Genomic DNA, 22,944 nt, shown 5'->3' with positions numbered 1-22,944 from the left:
AAAAGCAGAAAATAAAAATTTTAAATGTGCTAATTAGGAGAGCAGCCTGAGTCTATAAAATGCATTCTGTAATAATTTTACATGATTACTCTAAATGGATTTTAATTTTCATAGACCCAGAAAGGGCTTGTATGATATATGATAGTGGAGCTTTATGTGTTTTTCACAAATAGGAATATATTCAGATGCTAATGCCTCCACTGATCCAGAAATGGAACATGTTAAAGGATGAAGATAAAGATCTCTTCCCTTTACTTGAGGTATGCTGAGCTGGTAACCTTTAGTTAATCTAATAGCGTGTTTCATCAAAATACATCTATAAATATAAAATGTGGGAATATGTGATGAGTAAAATATTAATAGATGAACATTTTGAATCACTTCTATTAAAATGCTGCATAAGTAGGTAACTGCCCTTACTTAATTATGGTACTTCCATACTAAGAAATACTGTTAAACAGAAAACCCATAATGGATGTGTTAAGTTGGTTGGTTTTTGTTTTCTTTTTCTTTAGGTCATCAATTATTATATTACATGTTTTCTCACCTGCTCGGCTTCAGTGTTAATCATTTAACTTGGAGATGTTTCCATATCAGCTTATAGGTCCTCTATTAAATTGCATTTGTTTATATAGATACATAGCTATACCATGACAGTTGATATAGTTTAAATTATTTTGTGTGTTATATACCTATTGTATATACACACATTTAGTCATATGTGAAGTAGCATTGAGTCTTGGTGCTGATAAGGGAAGGACTTTGCTTCATACCCTTTCTGTCCATGTTGAGGTTTGATAGTTGATATGTTATTCAAATAACTGAACATGAAATCAAATATGATAATTTAAATGAATTGATGCTGGTAGAGCCATTTCAGTCATTGTCATTCTTGTTTCCCCTGTCATTTCATGGGTCATCATTTCTGCTGTGGTTGGTTTGTCCCTAGCCAGAGAAGTAAAAACCTCCATGACTAAGAGCAGTGGCTGATTCTGGCCCAGCAAAACAAGAAAAATCATTATGCTTAAATAGATTTACTTTCAGGCAGGTGCTCAGGGTATCCTCATTAAAACTCCACCCATATCATTAATCATGAAAGGATAAATAAATATCTTACATTTGATGAAAAAAATAAGCATATGTAATACCTAATCTGGTTCTCCAAGGATAATGTTCCTTACAGAAACTTTTTTGAGGAAACCTCCACAAACTGAACAGCATTTGTTGAGTGGCATCCAAAGAGGAGAGGTCTGAAAAGATAACCTGCCATTGTAGAATAGTAGAGCAGGCTCACACATGACCAGAAACTTACTGAGTACTCTTGTAAGCATTTATCATAATGTTAAGTATGTCCAGAAATTTACATTTTCCTTTATTCTTTCTAGTGCCTATCTTCAGTTGCCACAGCCCTGCAGTCTGGTTTCCTTCCATACTGTGAACCTGTGTACCAGCGTTGTGTAAACCTAGTACAGAAGACTCTTGCACAAGCCATGGTATTTTTTAAAAAATAGTTACATCTACTCTCCCTCCCATCATAAGCATTTTTCTAAGGATAGACACAACGTATACAATTTTTTTTCATCTAATTGATTCAAACTAAGTTTTTTAAAACTTTTGTCTAATTTCAGCTGAACAATGCTCAACCAGATCAGTATGAGGCTCCTGATAAAGATTTTATGATAGTGGCTCTTGATTTACTCAGTGGCCTGGCTGAAGGGCTTGGAGGCAACATTGAACAGCTAGTAGCCCGAAGTAACATTCTAACACTAATGTATCAGTGCATGCAGGTGAGACTTGTTAAATTAAAATGTATTAAAACCTGATGCTCTGTGTCACATTGGGGTTAATTTCTTCTTATTCCTTGTAGGATAAAATGCCAGAAGTTCGGCAGAGTTCCTTCGCCCTGTTAGGTGACCTGACAAAAGCTTGCTTTCAGCATGTTAAGCCTTGTATAGGTATGAACATTTCCTACTGCTATGATGAGCTTAATATTAGTTTTACATCAGTTATATTTCTCTATTATTAAACTGAAATGTCATGGAATCCCAGCATTTATAAATATATACTATACTAGTTAAAGCTGCTCTGAGTGAAACAGGTAGGATGAGAATGTCATTGCTCCCTTAAATTCGTGATCACTTTTGAGCCAGTCATGTGACACTCATTTATAGTATGACTGGAGAATAGCTGGAAAAGTATTACTTTAGTGTGAAGGACATGCCACCTGTGTATCCTTGGTACCATATGCTAGTTTACTGGAACTTTTGAGTAACATTCTTTTGCGGGGGTTAGAGGTACCCACAAGTAAAAATAGCCTTTCTCATAAACCAGTGTACTTTTTCAGATAGCATAGGAAACTTTCCAAAGCATTTACTTTAAGTAACAATTTGTTTTTGTTTGTTTTTGTTTTAGCATTACAGCATTGTCTTAGCCTTTTGTGACAATAAGAGGTTCCTTGAATAACGTAAACTGAACTGCTCTCAAAATCGTGGATTAAATGGCTTTTTGGTTTTCTTTAGAATCTATATCCCAGCGTTTTGGATGCTAGTTTCTTAAAATACACGAGTTCGTGGACCATGGTTTAAAACATGGACCTGAAATGGTTTTTTCATTTGATACAGTTGTACTTTGGGTTTTTCAGCTTTCTGCCCCCAGTTATATTGAGATATGATTAACATATATGTGTCAGTTTTGGCTGTATGACCTAATTTGATATAGGCATATATTGCAAAATCACAGTAAGTTGAGTTATCATCCATCACCTCATGTACTGAAAAGATTTTTTTTTCTTATTATTATGAGAACTTTTAAGACCTCTCATAGTAACTTCCAAATATTGGAATTTATATTACAGTATTATTAACTATAGTTATCATGTCATATAGTGCAATGCCAGGATTTATTTATTATTGGGATTTTGTACCCTTTGACCAACTTGACCCAATTCCCAGTTGTGCTTTTGAATAACAACTGTATTTCTGAACTTTGAGTAATAACATTAATTATGCTGTGCTAAACCCTCAGGTTTAAGCCTGACTACTCTAAATGAAAGTGTAATGAATTCTTATTTTATGGAAAGCTTGTTCTACCAATACTTAACACCTGCTTTAGTTTTTATGAATTTAAACTTGTATGAAGGATTTTCTTTTCTTTTCTTTTTTTTTTTTTAATGTTATTGGCCATGGTGGTTATTTTCTAGATCAGGGTTTTTTCAACGAGGGGCAATTTTAACACAACATCGGGTAGTGTCTGGAGACATTTTGTTTAACCCTGGAGGTGTGTTACTTGTACCTAGTAGGTAGAGGCAAAGAATGTTGCTAAAGATCAAACAAATGCGTGATACAGTGCTCTTCATGTGCACCACCCTCCCCCAATGGCAGAATGATCTGGACAAAATTATTGTATTGCTGAGGTTTAGAAACTCTGGCTTAAGTCTGTTAACTTCAGGTGCCTGTGTGGCTCATTCAGTAAAGTGTTTGCTTTCTGCTCAGGTCATGATCTCAGGGTCCTGGGATCAACCCCCACATAGGGCTGTCCGCTTAGTGGCCAGTCTGCTTCTCCCTGTCCCTCCGTGAGTTCTCTCAGTTTTGCACTCTTTTAAATAAAAATCTTTAAAAAGCTTATTGGGGATTTAAAAAAAGGATGCTACTCTAATTCTTGATTTAACAGTGAGAATATATACATAGAGACATTTCTCATACCAGTGTATTATTGCCATGAGGTACAAACCATATAGGGGAGGCAGGATAATTACTTGATTCTTTCTCTTTGTTTACCAGTTTTCAAAATAATGAATTGATTCCCAGCATCTTCCACAGGTATCTATATTGTGTTTCAGAGTTCAGTTTTTGTTTGTGTTTGATTCTTTTTTGAGTGTCAGTATGAATTCATGATGCTCAAATTGTCCTACCACTGGCAGTGGGAGCTTAATTAAGTTGGCTCCTTAGTCCTTCCTGGTATGACAAAATAGTCCAGGCTTGTTTTGTACATTTCCTGCCTTTAGCCTGCAATGAGACATTTCTCTGAGAGCCCTCATTCCTTTTAAGTGGAAAATGATATTTAGAGATCACAATCTGAACACTAAGGTCAAAGTTCTTTAAAAGCCAAAATCATTGATTTTTTTAAAAATATTTGTGCGTGTGAAAAACTAGCTTTGAAGAAAGTCATATCATGTTTTCCTCATTTTTAATTTAAATTTTCTCCATCTGATCACAAGAGTGATTACTCTGACCAACTCATTTTAATGATACCTAAAATAGACCAAAATTAATGTTTCCTGGTCTACTTCATAGAAAGTTCAGTGGCCAGATAGTGCCTTTTTTACTTTCCTAAAATTAAATTTTATCAAAATCTTTTAAAAATTGGTATTTCTTGCCTAGATTTCAGTTTCCACCTAGTAGAGTTCCTTTAAAGCACAATACACTGCTGTTGAAAAGTTTACTACATAGTTATTAAAAAATTTTTTTTCTAGCTGATTTCATGCCTATACTGGGAACCAACCTAAATCCAGAGTTCATTTCAGTCTGCAATAATGCCACATGGGCAATTGGAGAAATCTCCATTCAGATGGGTAAGATCTTTCTCCCCTTTTAAAAGCACTGTAAATTTTTAGATGCCTTAGTACTTTAGTAATTGCTTTTTCTTTTTAACCTAAATGAGTTTTTTACATAAATATTTATTATTAACTTATGTCACAGTTAATAAAGGGAACAGAATATTTTATGTTGATATTTTAACATTAAATTTTTTCTGTTTTGTTTTCTCTTTTGGGGGTGATTTAGGTATAGAGATGCAGCCTTATATTCCTATGGTGTTGCACCAGCTTGTAGAAATCATTAACAGACCCAACACACCAAAGACGTTGTTAGAGAATACAGGTACCATATGACTGAACTGTTATGGTGAAGAGAAAACTATTTGCTTTTTAAAGTTAAGATGCGTAGAGAAACCAAAGCAAAACTAGCTTTAGAAACCCAGCTTATTATTAACAGCTATTTGAGATTTCAGTGACAGTATGTATTGTTTAAACTGTATTGCATAACCAATTTTCAGAGACTTTCAAAAACACTCCACCCCTATTATGTGTTTAAATACTCCCTCAAATGGACCCCAGCTAAAATAACTATTGAACAATATGAATTTTAATTTATATTAATTGAGAGAGTAACTGGCAGCTGGGAAGTAATTTTTTTTTTTTTAATCTACAAAATTGTAGTCAAAAATAGACATCAGTGTAGAGGCTAATTGGTTAACAGTGGCATGTGTATGTTGTATTTCATTGTATTATTTTCTTTCAAATTGGGAACTTAAGGCAGTACTTTATGGGATTTTTATTCAGGAGGCTTGTTTCTCTTTTGCATTTATAGAGAGCATGTTGATATTAAAGAGTACCTTCCATACTATAGAACACATTTCAGGGTGATTTTTTTCTTTCCACCCGCCCTGATTTTTGTTAATAATGATAAAAGATGTGAATTTTGTTTTCAATCAGGCACATCCTTTTCTTTATATAACTAAGATATAATTCCAGTAAATATATTCATAGTCAGTGAGGGTTTTACCAAAATACTATATGAAGATTAAAATAAGGTCTAATAAATAAGAAAATTTGTTTTCAAAGGCATTTTAATTTTATATTTAATTATAGAAGGTGAATATTTTAATGTGATTAAAGTTGATATGTTTATTGGTATGGAAGGAAATCTTTGAATTAAGAAACAGTTATATAGCTGTTTGGCTGTATGGGTACTGTTTATATCGTGACGTGAATTAGATTTTCTTGCTGAAAAGTATAAAAACCTATGTATTAGGATGGTTATGAAATCTTGTCAGGTTTTTATCTCTTTAGAATGCAGTACCGATACATGACATTCAGATTTGGAACACTTGCCATTATAAAATTACTGTTGAACCTAAAGAAACTTCCTATTTATTTTTAAATGTGAATGCATAACTGCAAATAAATGTTGAATGTAATGTATATTAAAGTTTCTTGTGGGATATCAGCTTGTGAATTTGTTAGATAGTTCCTTTAACAAATTGGCTTTATTTATAAGTTTATATTCTAATTATTATTTTACTGTAAACCAAGAAGTTGATAATGTCCATCAAGTTGACAAATTAAATTGATATGATTGAAAAGCACTTGGGATTCACTGGATTAATCTTATCACAAGTGGCTGCAGAAAATGTTCCCATTATTCCTTATCCAAAAGGGGGAAGTGGGTGTTAATTAACAAAAATAAAACCATTGTCCGTGGCTAATGTCTGTAGATTTTAGCAATTTAATTACTGTCTTCTTAATATTTCATAAAGCCAATTCTGAGTACATGCAGTTATTTGCTCTTTTTCCAATTAGTATATCCTACACTGAACTTTTTCAATGGACCATCATCTGCTTTATCGCATGTTTCATTGGATTGTTCATACTTGCCTGTTTAATGAGAATGTTGCATAGTTTGTGTCTTTTGAACATAGGTTTTCTTTCTCTTGCTTCATATGAATCTGCTGGATTTTAGTATTATCTGTGTAGTTTGCTTCAAGTAATCCTTAAACATTTTTCTTTACCCTCCCCCACCCTTTTTTTATGAAAGGTTAACCTGTAAGTTTTTGAGAGAACACCATTAAAGCACCTTATGGTTTGTTTTCTGTTTGTATTTTTTTTTCCCGTTGTGTATAAATGTATTTATATGTATGTACCTTTGAATTGCAGAATGCAGTTCTGAGTTGCAACTTCTTTTAGCCCTTCGTAAGTTTAAGGACTTCCTGAATGAATTTTGATGGTGAATATGTTTGAGTAATTCCCACTTCGAAATTTTTAAGTAAAATTCTAGCATGTGATCAGTATAATGTCTTAAATATTTTGTGCTATGCCTTTTATAGCAAAGACAGATTATGTGTGTGTTCCTTTTGTCCACATATCACATCATTACAGTGGACTGTAAATTTTCTTAATGTCAAATAATGGTTTGAAATTAGTGGGCTATTATCTGAGTTGTTACCATGATCATCACCATCAAAGGTTAATTGGAATGGAATTTGACAACCGCACAGCAATTTTCCAATTCATTCATTAGGTGTATACTGTAACCCCTAAAATTTGATGGTTGATTTTGATATCAGGCAACAAAAAGTCCACTGGTTCATTTAGAAATGTTAACAAACAGAACTACCTAAATTGCGATTAAATTTCTAGATGATTTTGAAAGATTGGAAATCACTTATTTAAAAAGACGTAGAGAAGTAAAGAAATTTCAACTGTTTAACTTCTGAGAACTGTGTTTGAGTAAACAATTCAGAAATGTAATCATTCGCGTTTACTAATAATTCTTTGGGGAAAAACATAGATTTCATTATTAAATTCTGAAATTTCAACTGACTTTGAATGGAGAATCTCTAAATCCATGCATTTTAATCGCTCATCTTTTTATTAACAGAATTTCTTCTTACTTGATTGAGCGAGAAAAGCACTCATGGTTTTTGGTGTTCTCTCAATCTTTAAAGTTTTTTTAATTCCTTTTGTTTTCCTTTTTCCAAGAGTATGCCATATATGTTGCTGCCCCTTATTTTAGGGGGTGGTAATAAACAGCACTGGTGAAATCTTATGTTTATTATCATACACAAATTCTGTTGGTTTCTGTTTCTGAGTTATTTGTTGTTTTTTCTTTATTTTTTCTCCTTCCCCCTCATTTGCTCATGTCTTGGTTGGCGTTTGGTGGTGTATAACCGTGATTGCGTTACCTTAGCAATAACAATTGGTCGTCTTGGTTACGTTTGTCCTCAAGAGGTGGCCCCCATGCTACAGCAGTTTATAAGACCCTGGTGTGTATTATTCAATCTTTTTTTTTAATTCATTTTTCTTCACTCTTTCTTTCTCTTTCTATCTCACTTTTAGATATATTTTCAGTTGGTTACAAAAATCACAATCCTTAATCATTGCCAACCATGTGACTAATCTTGTCCTATCAGGTTTGTGAGGTTTTTCAGTAGCATCGTCATGTATATTTATTTTATGTTGTGGCTAACGACTAATTGATGCATGGGATAAGATTGTCACATGCTTGCTGTGTTAAAAAGCTTGATTATACATGAAAAGCATTTAAATATCCACCAGTATAATAAAGATGCATGCAAATTCTATAAATTTAGGTTTTTGCATTGTTTCTTTTTTAGAATTAATTTGAAAACTTGGATTGCATTAAGAAATACATGTTTAAATTATGTTATGTATAAAAACTTTATTTGCTTGTTAATGTTAAAGTTAAACATCTACACCATAAGTTGTGTAATAATAGTTTATATTGTGGCAGTATATCCTATGTTCTGCTTCTTTCAATTGATAATCTTTCAATTCAAGTCATTTTTAGTAGTGTTTAATGGAATACAAGTTATAATACAGTTTTAAAAATTCATAACGTACTCTTGGCTCAACTTCAAGTTTAAATGGGAGATTAAAATCAACTGTCCATTTTATAGATGCAATCTATTAATAAGAAAATGTGAATTTCAAGGCTTCCACTATATTGAGATTAGAAGATGAGCCAGACATACAGGGAGAATGAGAAACTTAAACTTCATGAAAATTCTTTGAATCTAAACATTACCTATACTGTGTGCTTATTCCATTAAATACTGTCCATTAGTATTGTGATTGAACCTGCTTTTTATTTAAATGCTAATCTCAGTTCTATAATTTAATAGGTGCACCTCTCTGAGAAACATAAGGGACAATGAGGAAAAGGATTCAGCGTTTCGTGGGATTTGTACCATGATCAGTGTGAATCCCAGTGGAGTAATCCAAGTAAGATGTCACAAAGATTTTTTAAATTTTAATCTTCTGAATAATGAAACTTTAAAGGGTGAATTATTTTAACACTTTAATTATGAAAGTATCACATACTACATATTTTTCAAAGATAATAAAAACAAATTCTGTGTTGTTGTTTAAAGATTTTATTAATTTATTTGACAGAGATCACAAGTAGGCAGAGAGAGAGGGGGAAGCAGGTTCCCTGCCAAGCAGAGAGCCTGATGTGGGACTCTGTCCCAGGACCCTGAGATCATGACCTGAGCTGAAGGCAGAGGCTTAACCCACTGAGCCACTCAGGCACCCCAAAACAAATTATGATGGTTTTTTTGTTTTGGTTTTTTTGTTGTTGTTGCTGTGGGGGTTTTTTGTTTGTTTCTTGTTGTTGTTGTTTTAGATTATTTATTTATTTATTTATTTGACAGAGAGAGAGAGAGAGAGAGAGAGAGATCACAAGTAGGCAGATAAGCAGGTAGAGAGAGAAAGGAGAAAGCAGGCTCCCTGCCAAGCAGAGAGCCCGATGCAGGGCTCAATCTGAGGACCCTGAGATTATGACCTGAGCTGAAGGCAGAGGCTTAACCCACTGAGCCACCCAGGCACCCCAAAACAAATTATGGTGGTTTTTTTTTTGTTTGTTTTGTTGTTGTTGTAGAGGTGTTTTGTTTTGTTTTGTTTTAGATCATTTATTTAATTTGACACAGAGAGTGAGAGATCACAAGTAGGCAGATAGGCAGGCAGAGAGAGAGAGGAGAAAGCAGGCTCCCTGCCAAGCAGAGAACCCGATGCGGGATCTGTCCCAGGACCCTGAGATCATGATCTGAGCCGAAGGCAGAGGCTTAACCAACTGAGCCACCCAGGCACCCTAAAACAAATTATGTTTTTAAGAAGTTGTATACTTCTTAATATTTTGAAATGATAATGCTTGTTTATGACTTCCTAAATCTTTGTTGTGGAATAAATAACACATTAGGGTACTAGAGTTATATTCTTGACTCTGATTAAGCCGGAGCGTCTTTCACTTTGTATATGCCTTCTTTTTTTTTTTTTTTTTTTTCCTTTTTAGAAACACAGGGAGAGAGGGAAGCAGGCTCCCTGCTGGGCAGGGAGCCTGATGTGGGACTCGATTCCAGGACCCTGGGATCGTGACCTGAGCCAAAGGCAGATACCTAACCAACTAAGCCAACCAGGCGCCCCTTGTACATGCCTTCTTTTGTTGAGTATCAGGTTGTTGAATTTTCAGGTGTCTGCGCTTAAGAGAGTGACCCACGGAATTAGAAATAAACTTAGAAATTCAGTAGTTAACAAAACAGAATACTGAATTAACCATTGAAACTGTTATAACTTGGAGAGGTTAGGATTTATTTCTCTTGTTTCCTTAGTTTAGATAGTATCTGGACATTTTTAGCATTTAAAAAATTATTTGGCGGAAGTATCAAATATGAATCTGATAACCTCTGGATCCAGGTGTCAGTTTGCAAGACACACACCGGAGGAACATGTTGATTGACACCATGTGTATGAAATCAACAGAATGCAGGCTGTGGAACTCTAGGTTAAGTATCGCAGGTTACTCAGCAGGTGAATGGTAAGGAAAAGAAATTATGGAACATGTTTTCAAGAAAATAACCTTTCATTTCCAGGAGACACATGCTTTGAACATCTTTTAGTCAATATTCTCTGATACCTCTTGTCTTGTATTAATGACTGTGTTTGTTAATTTGTTTAGAAACATTATTAATTACCAGCTTGAAAATTCAAATTAATGTAGTGATAGGCATTGAAAACTTGTAAATTAGAAATGGAAAAAGTCTTTTGACTTACTTCACATTTGTAAAACAATAACTTGTATGAAAACAAGCTGGGTGCTATCTTTGGAAATAGTCCCTAGTTGCAAAATAACCTCCTGCGATTAAGTTTCTGGTTTTTTTCAATACTTAAGAACTTTATGTCATCCTAAATGTGTTTTAGAGTTATCTGACACAATGTATATTATATTAAGAAGAAACATTTTCCCATCAGGATTTTATTGTTTTGTTTTCAAATTAACATTTAAGACGGTGAGAGTAACACGTATATATGTGGTCAGTAAATCACTACCAACTTAAGAATTAGTACAAATCTCTGCTTTTTACATATTTTATTTGGATGTGGTTAGAAGAAAATATCTTAAGTGTTATTTTTTATGTTTACATTTTCATCACAAATTTTAGATATGTAAATATTTTAATTTTTAACATGAGACTTTGATATTTGGAAGAAAAAGAATCATAATTCGAATAAACCATGAACCTCAGGCACCTGGAATTTTAATTGCTTAAATGTGTGTTTTATGCACATACTTCAGTCAGTAAATTTTGGAATTAAGAAAGTTCTCTGACTTTATTAAAATTTTAAATAGTTGACATATCAGAACATAAGCAGTAATCTTAAGTGCTCTATATTGAACTGCTGTTTCAGTATGATAGTCTAGATCAAAAAGTATTTAAATGAAACACTTAAAGCATATACCTTTTGTCACCTTGTTCTTATCATGAGTGTAATGCAGTTTTTCCTAGTAATTGAGCATTGGGGTTTTTTGTTCTCTTTTTTGTTCACTCTGGATTGGGTTTCGTTAGGTATTATAACTATATAAGTAGTTTTTCTTCTAGCTTTTGGTCATTTTCTTTAAATTTCATTCTGAAATTTAGATCTATTAATTACTATACTTCAAATCAAGCTTATTTGACATATACTTAACTTGCTTTAAATTCTTTCTAGGCCAGTCACAGCTGTGAGATGACTGAATTTATGTATTTCTTTAATTCAGTAATTTAATTAATGAATGAATGAAGATTTTAAGATTGGTGCTCATTTGGTACTTTAATTCCATTGTTGGTGCTACATATTTACTAGATAGGGGTTCTGTGGTGTAAAAAGAAATTTTAAAAGCACGTTAAATTCCAGTATAAACTGAATGAGTAGAGATTCCTTGATGGTGGAATAATAGGGACAGCCATTATTTTATAATTTCTTATCATACTTGATTTTTTAAAAAAAATTTTTTTGAGGTAGGATTCTGTCGTGATAGGTACGTTTTGCTGTGTTTGACAAATAGCAACCTAAGGTGTATTTCCTGCTTGTTACAGGATTTTATATTTTTTTGTGATGCTGTTGCATCGTGGATTAACCCAAAAGATGATCTGAGAGACATGTTCTGTAAGGTAAGGTAACTATAAAGTCTCCATGATAAACATCTTGGGACTATTACAAGACTAGTTGGAAAGTTTAAATTAACGTTTACGTTTCATATAGAACTAGACTCTTTGCTTCGGATCAATATTGGTAGATCATCTATATTGATCTTTTTTAAAGGTACAGCAGTGACTCTATCAGAAGAGCACACACTTCAAAAATATTTTCTCAAGCAATACTGCTGATTGATGTCCCATCATCCCACCTACCCAAAGCAGCATATATTTTCAAAGACAGCTGACTAAGATTTGGAGTATAATGTAAACTGTTGAATAAAGTAAATCTGAAATGGTTTCCACGGGGATTAAGTCTATATAGTTCTTTGTTTTAGTAGTGTCCCTTTGGATTCATTCTGGTCAGTACTCAACCATAACAAAAAAGAATAAAATGTTGTTACCTGTTTGAATCCTCTTATCCTAAAATTAGTCAGCTGTGATTGCAGGCATGAACTTAAAGCTTTATATATTTCCAGTTTGAAAAAACTATATGTGACATAAAAATTTTATCCATTGGATGAATTCTCTACTTTGTTGTCCATTAGTAGTAGGGCAGAGTTTGCTTAGCATGCATCTGTTACTAGGACACTTGCTTGAATTCTAAACTTTTCAAACCAAGGTTTTGAATATATTATGAGGTGCTTTTAGGTAAGACATGTAGTGGTATAGTGTCCAACAAAGTTTGAGAACCATTGATTTAAAATTGATAAAATTTTAGAAAAATAAAGTCAGTAGTGTTTTACTTCGGAAGCTATGCAGATCGGAATTTTTCTCCTGTTAGTGACGAATTAATGATTTTTTTCACTTCTTGCAGATCCTTCACGGATTTAAAAATCAAGTTGGGGATGAAAATTGGAGGCGTTTCTCTGACCAGTTTCCGCTTCCCTTAAAAGAGCGTCTTGCAGCTTTTTACGGTGTTTAATCTCATACACTTAAGCTGCAGTCCCATAATTAGGGGTAAGTTTTAAGAAGTTTGTGGAAGTTTTCAGGGTAAAGAAACTTGGATCTACCATCTAAAATTACTGAGTAGAATAATAGCTGTATGTTTTCTGCAGAGGTTGAGTAAAACTCAGGCTGTATTAGCCTTGAAATTTAAAATTAAAGCTAGAGAATTTTCTTTAGAAACTAGCAAGCAAGGTAAAATGCATTGTTTTACTTTGAATCCTGAGTAAAAAGAAAACCAAATTGGTATGCTGTTTGGATTACTCAACAAACTAATGCCTGTTTTTAAATTTTTTGCCCTGTAAGAAGTCACCTGCATTTACTTTGGTAGGGTAAAGATTATTTTGAAGTGTAAATTTATAGTCTCTGATATATCAAGGACGTCTGTGTTGTGAGCTTTTGAGAAAAGCCTGCTAGAATTGCAACTAGTTTTGGGCTCAGCAGATGGGAATATTTAATATTCATTTTTCAACATGTATTTTATTGAGCACCCACCATGTGACCTGCATTGTATTTTAAAATGGACAATGGATGAGTCTGTTTGGATTTGGGGTGGTAGAGGGGTAAGTCCATTTGGACTCTTGTACCTTGAGTTATTCTGTACTTAATAACAATCCTGATCTCACAGCTTCAGTTCTTTTGTTATTTTGAAGATTAAAACTATATGTGATGCCAGAACTAAGTATATTACCTAACACACTAAGTTGGCTCAATAAATGTTAGGAATATGGGTCAGTACAGTGAATAAGGATAGACTTCTTTAGGTTTTGAACATGAACTGAGACATAATTGACTGGAGGGCTCAGAGAGTATACTCTGTGTGTGTCCAAAAGATGTCCACCAAATTTAATTATCTCCTTTTTTGGAGTTTTTGTTTGCTCTTCTGTTCATTTACTTGGAGCTAGATTTTAAACCTGAAAAGGTTTCCACATCCGTGCTGTATAACCTATAAGGCAGTAAAAATGGACTTGAAGCAAAAATGGACTTGCAGCCTCTGGAATATCTCAGAGCCCTTTGTGTATTGTCCCCCTGTAGTTTTGAGTACTCGTGGCTGTTTTGTGGCTTTAGCATTTTGAAATAGTGTTTAATTGTCTTTATATTAAATCATGAGAATGTCATGGATGAGAATGACTCTTAACATCAGGGCCTGAGAGATGATACAGTAGTGAGTTGAGTCTTTAGCACTTGCAGATTTGGTAACTTCTGTATCCCTATCATGTCACCAATTACATTGATTTATTGAGTTGATCGTGTTCTAAGATGAGGCATAAAATAGTTACCTGTTTCCTAATTAGAGATGAAAGTGGATCACTGTCTTCTATTCCTGCCTTTTTTCAGAGGCAGGGAGAAGGTGCTGCTTGTACTTTCCCATCATTCTCTGTGAATCCACATCAATCTTCATATATACCCCATATTTGGCTTGAGTGGTTAGTAGATTTTTGTTGTGAAAGGACCAGCATCAGGTGCTGGTTACAATATCCTAGTGATCTGATTTTAGTTCTTAATGTGGTTACCATTAAAACTGCTAGTGTTGAAAAGGTTCTTTACAGGAATATCAAGAAGTCTGAGGACATAGGAAACGATTGTGTGGGATAGAGTCAAAAGAATTATTTGTAAGGAACATCTAGAAGGAGATGTTAAAATTTACCTTTTTTTAAGATTTTATTTATTTATTTGACAGAGATCACAAGTAGGCAGAGAGGCAGGTGGGGGTGGGGTAGGGAGCAGGCTCCCGCTGAGCAGAAAACCCAGTGTGGGGTTCGATCTCAGGACCCTGAGATCATGCATGACCTGAGCCGGAGGCAGAGGTTTTAACCCACCGAGCCACCCACGCACCCCTAAAATTTACTTTTTTGCTATTACTGAATCTAGTAAACTTAGTGTATTATGAACACCTTTAGTGCCTCCTAAGCTAGAACATCAGACAACCAACAAGAAGTAATGTCCCTTTATTTTTTTTATTTCTTTATTTTTTTTTTTAAAGATTTTATTTATTTATTTGACAGAGAAAGATTACAAGTAGGTAGAGAGAGAAGGAGAAGGAAGCAGGTTCCCTGCTGAGCAGAGAGCCCGATGCGGGACTCGATCCCAGGACCCTGAGATCATGACCTGAGCCGAAGGCAGCGGCTTAACCCACTGAGCCACCCAGGCGCCCCTGTCCCTTTATTTTTTGATGTATTAGATTTTTTGGTTTGTTTAATATTGGACATACTGGGGGGGAAAAAAGAATAATCTTTTCATTCTCACCAAGTTAAAGGATTGTTTTAAAGAAAATGTTACTTGATTTTTGCAGAAAGTAAGGCATCTTGTTAAACAAGTGAGGAATAACCAATCTGGGGATAAAGAATTAGATTGATAGCATCCTACAGGGCATCCATTGAATTTCATCTATGTAATGTAGAGCTCCACATGCCTCTCTGCTTGTCCTCAGCTTGGTGTCACTTTTCATATCTGACACAGATGACTATTGAAAGCCATAGGGGAGGGTATTAACATGGGTTATCAGTGACTGCAGGCATGATCTTAGGCAATTTGTCCAGTTTTCATTTTCTCTGGTTAGAGATAGCATTCTTACTTGATTAATTTTGTGTTTCGCTGGCTTTAAGAGAAACTTTTAAAATATAAAATTGCTTTGTTTTGTTTTCTTACAGGTCCTTCAGTCTTGGAGACTATGAGGGAGCCTCTGCACCCAGGGAAAATGTTACCCTTTACAGGGGGGAAGGGTAAACCAGTAGGGAATACAGTACAATCCCAACCCTACTGGGAGGGGCGGGAGGGAGGTGTTGCCGTCACTGTATTAAGTCGATGTTGGGAAACGTTTTAACATCTGGAGCCTTTGTGGGTGGAAATCTGTCTCCAATTACAACTCCGCACTGGATGTGAAGAAGCAAAAAAAACAAACAAAAACAAAACCTATTCAGTCTACTCACAAAACAGTACATCCTGGAATATTATGGGGAATTGTACCAAAACAAGAACCACATAAATGATGCATAGGGATAAGAAAGATGAAAAATTCTATAGCGTACAATAAAGGAAACCTAAGAATGGGGGTTACAAACAGTAAAGAAGCTTTTTTTTTTCCTTAATTTAAAGATTTTTATAAATTTTCCCATGTGTTGGGGCCTTGTTTTTGCATGCTGATGAAGAACTACACAAATGAAGCTAATAGAATTAAAATCAGCTTGCCTACCCATAGTAGAAGCAGGTTCTTGGAAGTTACAATTTAAGGTACCCCAAAAAAAGTTGGAAATAAAACAAAACAGATTTAAACAATGAAGCACCCTGTGAAATGCCAAATGAGTCACTCCTTTTACTTTTGTGGGGTGGGCAGGGAGGGAGGAATAAATGGGGTTGGGCATATCAGACTAAAGATTGACATCTTGATTTTGCATTAAAACATTAATGTAGTGGATATAATTTGATGGTTGTACTTCATTAGATTTAATTTCTAGGCCAAGACGTTCTTTTTAAAGTGCAGTTTAAGGTTCAGGCATGCATTCTGGCTCATAGTGATTGAAAGTACTTTAAATTAGTGGGAAAGTAGCATGCTTGCATCGCATAGAGTGAGATTGGTATTCATTTACCTCTGTGGCGCCAGTTTGTGTTGCAGTTTACCAATTCAATATAGCCCTGCATTTAAAATTCCTTTTGAAGATTTGTGGATTTTTTTATTTTTATTAAGAATATAGATATAAAGTACTGTAGTTTACAGCTAGGCCTTGAAATATCTTTTTAGGATCTTGTTAGGAGTAAGATTGATATTGTATTGTGTGTAACCTGCACAATGTGGAAAGCTGATATACCTGTGCAAAATCTTTGCCTCTGTGCTGTCAGTGTGATGTGCTTTCTGCATGGTTATATACTACTAGTGATTTTATCAAAACTTCTAAAACTTAAAATACATGGTAAAAGATCTGTAAGAGGCTGCGTAAATGTTAGTTGGCACATAAAGACAATTGTAGAAGTTGAAGACATGATTGCTATATTTCAATGTTTATTCCCACTCAACATAATTGCCTTCTAAGCTTTCTTTTTTTTGTTCAAAGCATGATCTTAAAGATATGTTTAAGTTAATGGATGTAATGCAGGGTTCCTACACTGTATTGGCGCATGTTGGTGGCCCTCTGTGCCCTAGATATATGCACACAGGGTGCAAGTAAAAAGCTACAGAGTGAAAGTTGGTTTGGATCCTCTTCATTTCATTTGTTTAGCTTTTCTGTTATTTTTCTCTACTTACATGTATTCCTGTGAATAAATCCTTGTTAAGTTAACCCTTTACTTTTCCTTCCATGTGTATTTTCTTATATACTGTGAATGTGAAATCCTAACTGGTACACTTGATCTTGTGTGCATATGGAAGTGCAAGTCTTTATTAATTTGGATTGCCTGAACAGTGTATCCCATGATGATGAAGGAAAATGGAGAGATTTTTTTCTTTTTAACTCTGCTGGTCAGAGATGAAGCCACACCTTTCCATTTTTCAATGCTGCATATTTAATCTGCAACAAAAATGTTAAGCCATAACAACCTTTTTATATTTTAGTTTGTCACCTTTGCATTGCAGAATAAATCCTGAATAACCATTTTTATAAGCAGTTGCTCCTCTTTGCATGGTTCTGTTCTTCTAAAGGTGTTGAATGATACAGCCATTGCACTGAAGTTTGAGCTGTATGCGTGTGAATTTAAAAATACCGTTTCAAAAAATTTCAGATGCATGGTAGCATGCAGAAAAGGTTTTTGTTAATTGTGTGTGTGTGTATATGTGTGTATTTTTTAAAACATGTTCTTTCACCTTTTTTCTTCTACTTTGGCTTTGCAAATTTCAGTCTGTAGAGCCTGAAATTAAATCCTATTTTACAATGTCCAGTTTTTTGGGTTTTTTGTTTGTTTGTTTTTTATTATAAGTTGGATCCAAAGGGTATGTAGCATTTTGCTTTCTAGTACCTGGCTTCGCTGGAAGCTCAAAATTTGCTTCATAGTCTTCAAAACCTGTTTAGAGTAGCTATTTTATCCTTAAATCCTAGTTATAGTCTGTAGTTTTTCAAATATTCTTTAGAATTTAATGTGGGAGGATACTTTAGTATTCTGGAATAAATAAAATTTAAGTTGGAGGAAATGGCAAAATGCTTCTCTAAACACTTGACTAAAACAAACATATAAAAACAACCTTCAATAAAGTTATCTGGACCTGTGATTGACAACTCTATTGACTGAAAGCAGTTTGTCACCTATTTGATTAAAAGTTGGTTTTTAACTAAGAGATAAGGTAAGAATGTGCCCATTTTTGTAGTCACTTAACTTTTTAAATTAAAAGGAAATTTAATTTAAAAATAGTGAAATTAAGTAAACCCGACTGGCAACCTGATTGGGTTGGGTTTTTTGTGTGTCCCCCCTCACCATGAGGTTATTGTTTCTCCCTAATTTATATTTCAGATACATAGTATAGCATAGGAATTTGCAGAAGCCATTTAAGTTATCTTTTGAGGTAAGCTCTGATTTAGCATTTATTCTGATAAAAATACATCATGGGATATATATAAAGCAACTTAATTCTTGTGGTGTAGTCTTAATAGTTTTGAATGTTGACTGAATGTCTATGAACTTGTGTTTGTCTTTGTTACATTCCAGTGTTTCTGCCTCTTGGCATGCTTAAAGCACGGCTTACTTCATCTGCTCCTTACACACTAAAGTGCTGTTAGTGTGCTCAACTACAGAAATAGCCGCTGCTAAGTGATGTAGATTTTCTACTTGAATATTTTTATGTTGTAGGAACCTCAGGAGGTCAGTGTTTACTGTTTTATATATGCCTTCTTTTTCCTGTTCGAGCTTCTCTCTTTGAAGGATTCTAACAGAACAAAAGCTGCTGATCAACCTAAGTTGGAAACAGAAAGTGTATTTAATATAATTTAAATGCATGTTTGGCAGTTCAGTGTTGTAGTCAGTCCATTAGCAGGTGAAATTAGTGCCACAGAATTCATTTATTCAGGAAAGAATTTTGCTTTTTGTATTGTCTAATCTCTTTAATAACTTCATACTGTGTAAAAAAAAAAAATCACTTTTTTATATTTTTTAGTTGGTTATTTCCCAAATAATCAACGTGTAAATAATCTTGAAGAGCCAGTTCTGATGCTTTACATTATTGCTACTTGATTTTGTGATGCAAGTTAGGTTTCAGAAGAATAGATTTTAAGACACTTAACCAAGCCATTACATCTTAAAAACGAAATAAGTAGCATACATTTTGTAATTAACATATTGATAAACACTGTGATTTTTTTTGTTAAGACTTTTTCATTGATCTGAATTGCTTAAATGGCATATATTGTAAAATAGGATCAGATGTATATTTTAAAATAATTTCAACTGACTTTCCTCTATTGAAATGCTTTGTCTACTCAGTTATGGAATATTCAGATACAAGTTTTATCTCAGGTGAATACTCTTGTATCCTTTTTGCTTTGGTGACATATGCTTATAAGGGGTCATCATACTTAACTTTGTTTTTTAGTGTATTTCATGAAGAGTCTTTGCATTTAGTCAGATTTTCTAGTCCTTACTCTAGCAGACTAGGGGGAGTAAGATCCCTCCTGGCAAGACTTTTGCATGCAGGTTTACCTTGAGAGTGAGTTTAATTTGGTCCTCATCTTTGCCAAACCCTCAAGATAGGAAAATGGATTTTTTTTTTGTCCTATATTAAATTACCCTGCATAGCTGAAATGCCAGAACTAAAGTAACTATATCTTAAGCCCTTTAGTCTAAATTTAACTTAAGTCCTTCGCCATAAAAAAGTGGGTTTTTTGCTTCATATAATTAATCTATATTATTCATATTGAATGTATTAACAGATAACGGTGCAAAAGACACTCTTCCCAAGAGAAGAGTGTACCATGCATAACTGCAACTTAAATCCTTTAGTAGTACTTTAAATAAAATACACACAGCTTTGCTTATTGAGGTGTTCTTTGGTTTTGTTTTTTTGTTTTTGGGGTTTTTTTTTTTTTGCAAATATTACAAGGGGGAAAACACTAACTGTTGCTACTAGTACTGTTACTGAAGTGTAGGCATTAGAATCTTAAAACTGTGGTCTTCAGATTAAGGGATAATCTAGTTGAAAAATCAGATCAATAAAGAGCTGTGTAACAATATCATCTAATAATTATACCATGCAAGAGCATTGTATACCTACTTTAGTACATTTCATACTGTATTAAATATGGAGATATTTCTAATGCCTCTTAAATTTTGCATAAAAGTTTCATTCACTTGTACACTTTCTGGGTGACATGTGACTAATTTTTTCAGTCTTATGTAGACCTTTCCCCCATTGGTATTACTTCTATGTAGAGGATTCTTTATCTTTATGCCTAATTATTATACATATTAATTTCAAGGTATACATTTAATTATAGCAATTGTTTATTGTGATTTGTATCCCAGAATGTATTGTTTAAAAAAAAAAAAAACCTGTATGCATGATTTTGAGGGAAGTTAAAACGGTGATTGTTTTTTTCACCTCTTGTACATTTTAAAACCAAATCTATTTGCCAAGCACTGTATCACTAATTAGGAAAGTAGTATTTTCCCTTTCATTAACAATTTTTGTTCATCTACCATAGAGTCCCCTTTTACTATGGCTTGGTATTATGCAGTGTTAGTTACTTTGCAAATCTAATTATCTTCCTTAAAGCCTAATATAACATGGTTAGCCTATAAGGCAGTGTTTTTTCCCCTCCTAATACCAGCCTCATAAAGGGGTTTCACTGTACTTTCCCCATATTCCCTTACTGATGTTCTCCTATGTGGATATATAACCAAATTAAGATTGGATGATTTTTATGGAGATAATAATTAGACAATACTGTGTAATTAATTTTACTTAATAGATTATCATCTGTGAGAAGAGGTGTTTAAACGTGGTTAATGACTTCACTTCATATTATAAGGCAATTTTACAATTAATATTCATGTTAACATTGGGTGCAATAATTTAGTAGTTTTAGCTTTAGTTATAAATAACTGGATCTTTCTGCTGACAACTTAGGTTGTATGAGTTATGCTTAAAAGCTTTAAATCTGATGTTTCTGTACCTGCCACACTATGTTAGAATGTGTCCTTCAAATATATCCTCCTGCAACTTCTCAAACTGTACTAAATTGATATTTCTTGAAGTCTAACTCTGTGCTAACAGATCTTCATTTTAAATAGAATATGGTTTTAATTTTTGATAAGCTGCTGAATTTTAAAGAGAGTTTTTTGGGGCCACCAAATATTTTGGATCATGCAGAGAATATATATTGTACTGTAGTAATTTTGTATTTACATTTGTATGATGTGACATAATAGATGTGAATGTTAATCACTGCTTGACTATGTTAATAAAGTTGTTTAACTATAGATGTTTCACTCTGATTTTTAATGAAAGGAAGTGAGCTTTCTTTTCCCTCCCTCCCCCCATTTTGGGTCCAGATAAGTCTTGTTGCGTTGTTTTTTGTTGTTTGGGGTTTTTTCTCGTTTGAGGTATTTTTCTTAGTTTTTACACATAGTACACTCATCTTTGACAACCATTTTTAAATTTAGTATTTTTTTATTTATATAATTCAGAAAAAAATTTTGCCCCTTGTTTTACTGCTATTGTTGGTGTAGTTTCTAAACAGTAGATTCTAGATTCAGCTCTTGGTGGGAAAGGAGGGAGAAAATACTGCTCTGCAAAGGAATTAAAAGACGAAGTCCTGAATAAAACATTGTAAGGCTAGATTGCATGAATGTGTATGAATGTTTGTCCTATTAAGGCTTCCTATTTATCCTTCAAAAAATTAAAACTTGTGATTTTGGAAATTAATACTTATAAAAATAGTTTTAGGTTGTAACCCATTATTACAGTTGCATGTGACTAACTAAATGTATTAATATATTTCAGGGGAAATGTGTGCACAACTGTTGAGTAGTCTTTTTTTATTTGAGATTGAGAATATCTCAGAACAAGGAATCTGAAATTAGATCAGTGCAACCCAAAAAACGTGAAGGGAAATGAGGCTCCTCAGATTTCTTTCCTTTTGTTACTGGCTCATGAAAATATTTGATATAACCTCAGTTGTGTTGGCAAGGGGTTAAAAAATGTGAAACTTGGGTGCTATAGTACTTACTCTAAAATACAGATTACATCTTTATGAGAGAATGGAAGATTTTAGAATTTAGGTTGTAGGAGAAACTCAAAGGCAGCCTAATTATTAATTTGCTCGGGATCCTGATTTGCTGCTGCAATCTCAGAAATTGTGCCTGAAGCTAAAAAAAAATCCTTTTTGGGGGTAAGTCTTGAACATTTTAGTGAGACTAAAATACAAACTTAATGATTATTTTCACTTTATACTTCCTTTTGAACTAATAGACATTTTGATCTTTTGATGAGTTCATAATTGATGTGACTCCCATAATGTACATCTGATTCTTCAGGAATGATGGGAAAAGAAGCATTTGAACTAGACAGTTCCTGAGTATGGACTTCCTCATTCCCATACAGTTGAATATAGAAACTGCTGAAGCTGTGACAGCCATTTTCTACTCCTTGACCTACATGTTCACTTGATGTAAAAACCTCTTGAAACATCCACATTGATCTCCAGTCCAGCACAATTGCAAATTACAATGTAGAAATTAAACATGAGTTCTAAACCATTGGCAAAAGTGATTAACTGGAAAAATTGGTGTACTAAAGAGCCATTCATTCCATGCCTATTACAGCAGTCCTTGCCTGACTATTCTAAGTTCCTTTTCAAGCTTTATGTTGCCTTTCTAAAAACATCATTAAGCATTTTAAGAATTGACTTTCTGTGCACACAGTAAGATAGTGAATTGGTGCATTGTGCTCAGTATCCAAATTTGCCTGTTAATCTGCATCAATGTGATAGCTACATTATTGCATGGGCAGTTTACACAACTGTCTTACTACTAGTGTTGCGCATTTAGAAG

The 22,944-nt window shown here is 33.9% G+C and overlaps 1 protein-coding gene across 2 annotated transcripts in view; it reads left to right on the top strand.

Annotated features, from left to right (window-relative positions):
• The window catches only part of TNPO1 (transportin 1), a 94,233-nt gene extending 72,861 nt beyond the window's left edge, over positions 1–21,372 (top strand). For both annotated transcript variants that reach the window (XM_044267371.1, XM_044267380.1), the window contains exons 15-25: positions 174–260; positions 1,386–1,493; positions 1,629–1,787; positions 1,868–1,955; positions 4,472–4,570; positions 4,782–4,877; positions 7,746–7,821; positions 8,701–8,800; positions 11,932–12,006; positions 12,848–12,990; positions 15,627–21,372. In XM_044267371.1, the coding sequence (XP_044123306.1) occupies positions 174–260; positions 1,386–1,493; positions 1,629–1,787; positions 1,868–1,955; positions 4,472–4,570; positions 4,782–4,877; positions 7,746–7,821; positions 8,701–8,800; positions 11,932–12,006; positions 12,848–12,955 (996 nt within the window). In that variant the 3' untranslated portion in view covers positions 12,956–12,990; positions 15,627–21,372. The remainder of the gene's footprint in view (positions 1–173; positions 261–1,385; positions 1,494–1,628; positions 1,788–1,867; positions 1,956–4,471; positions 4,571–4,781; positions 4,878–7,745; positions 7,822–8,700; positions 8,801–11,931; positions 12,007–12,847; positions 12,991–15,626) is intronic.
• The last annotated feature ends 1,572 nt before the right edge of the window (positions 21,373–22,944 follow it).

The sequence above is a fragment of the Neovison vison genome, chromosome 1 (genome assembly GCF_020171115.1).
Source record: "Neovison vison isolate M4711 chromosome 1, ASM_NN_V1, whole genome shotgun sequence".
NCBI classification, from domain to species: Eukaryota; Metazoa; Chordata; class Mammalia; order Carnivora; family Mustelidae; genus Neogale; species Neogale vison.
Note: the sequence above shows the minus strand (reverse complement) of the source record. Positions and strands in the feature narration are given on the sequence as shown.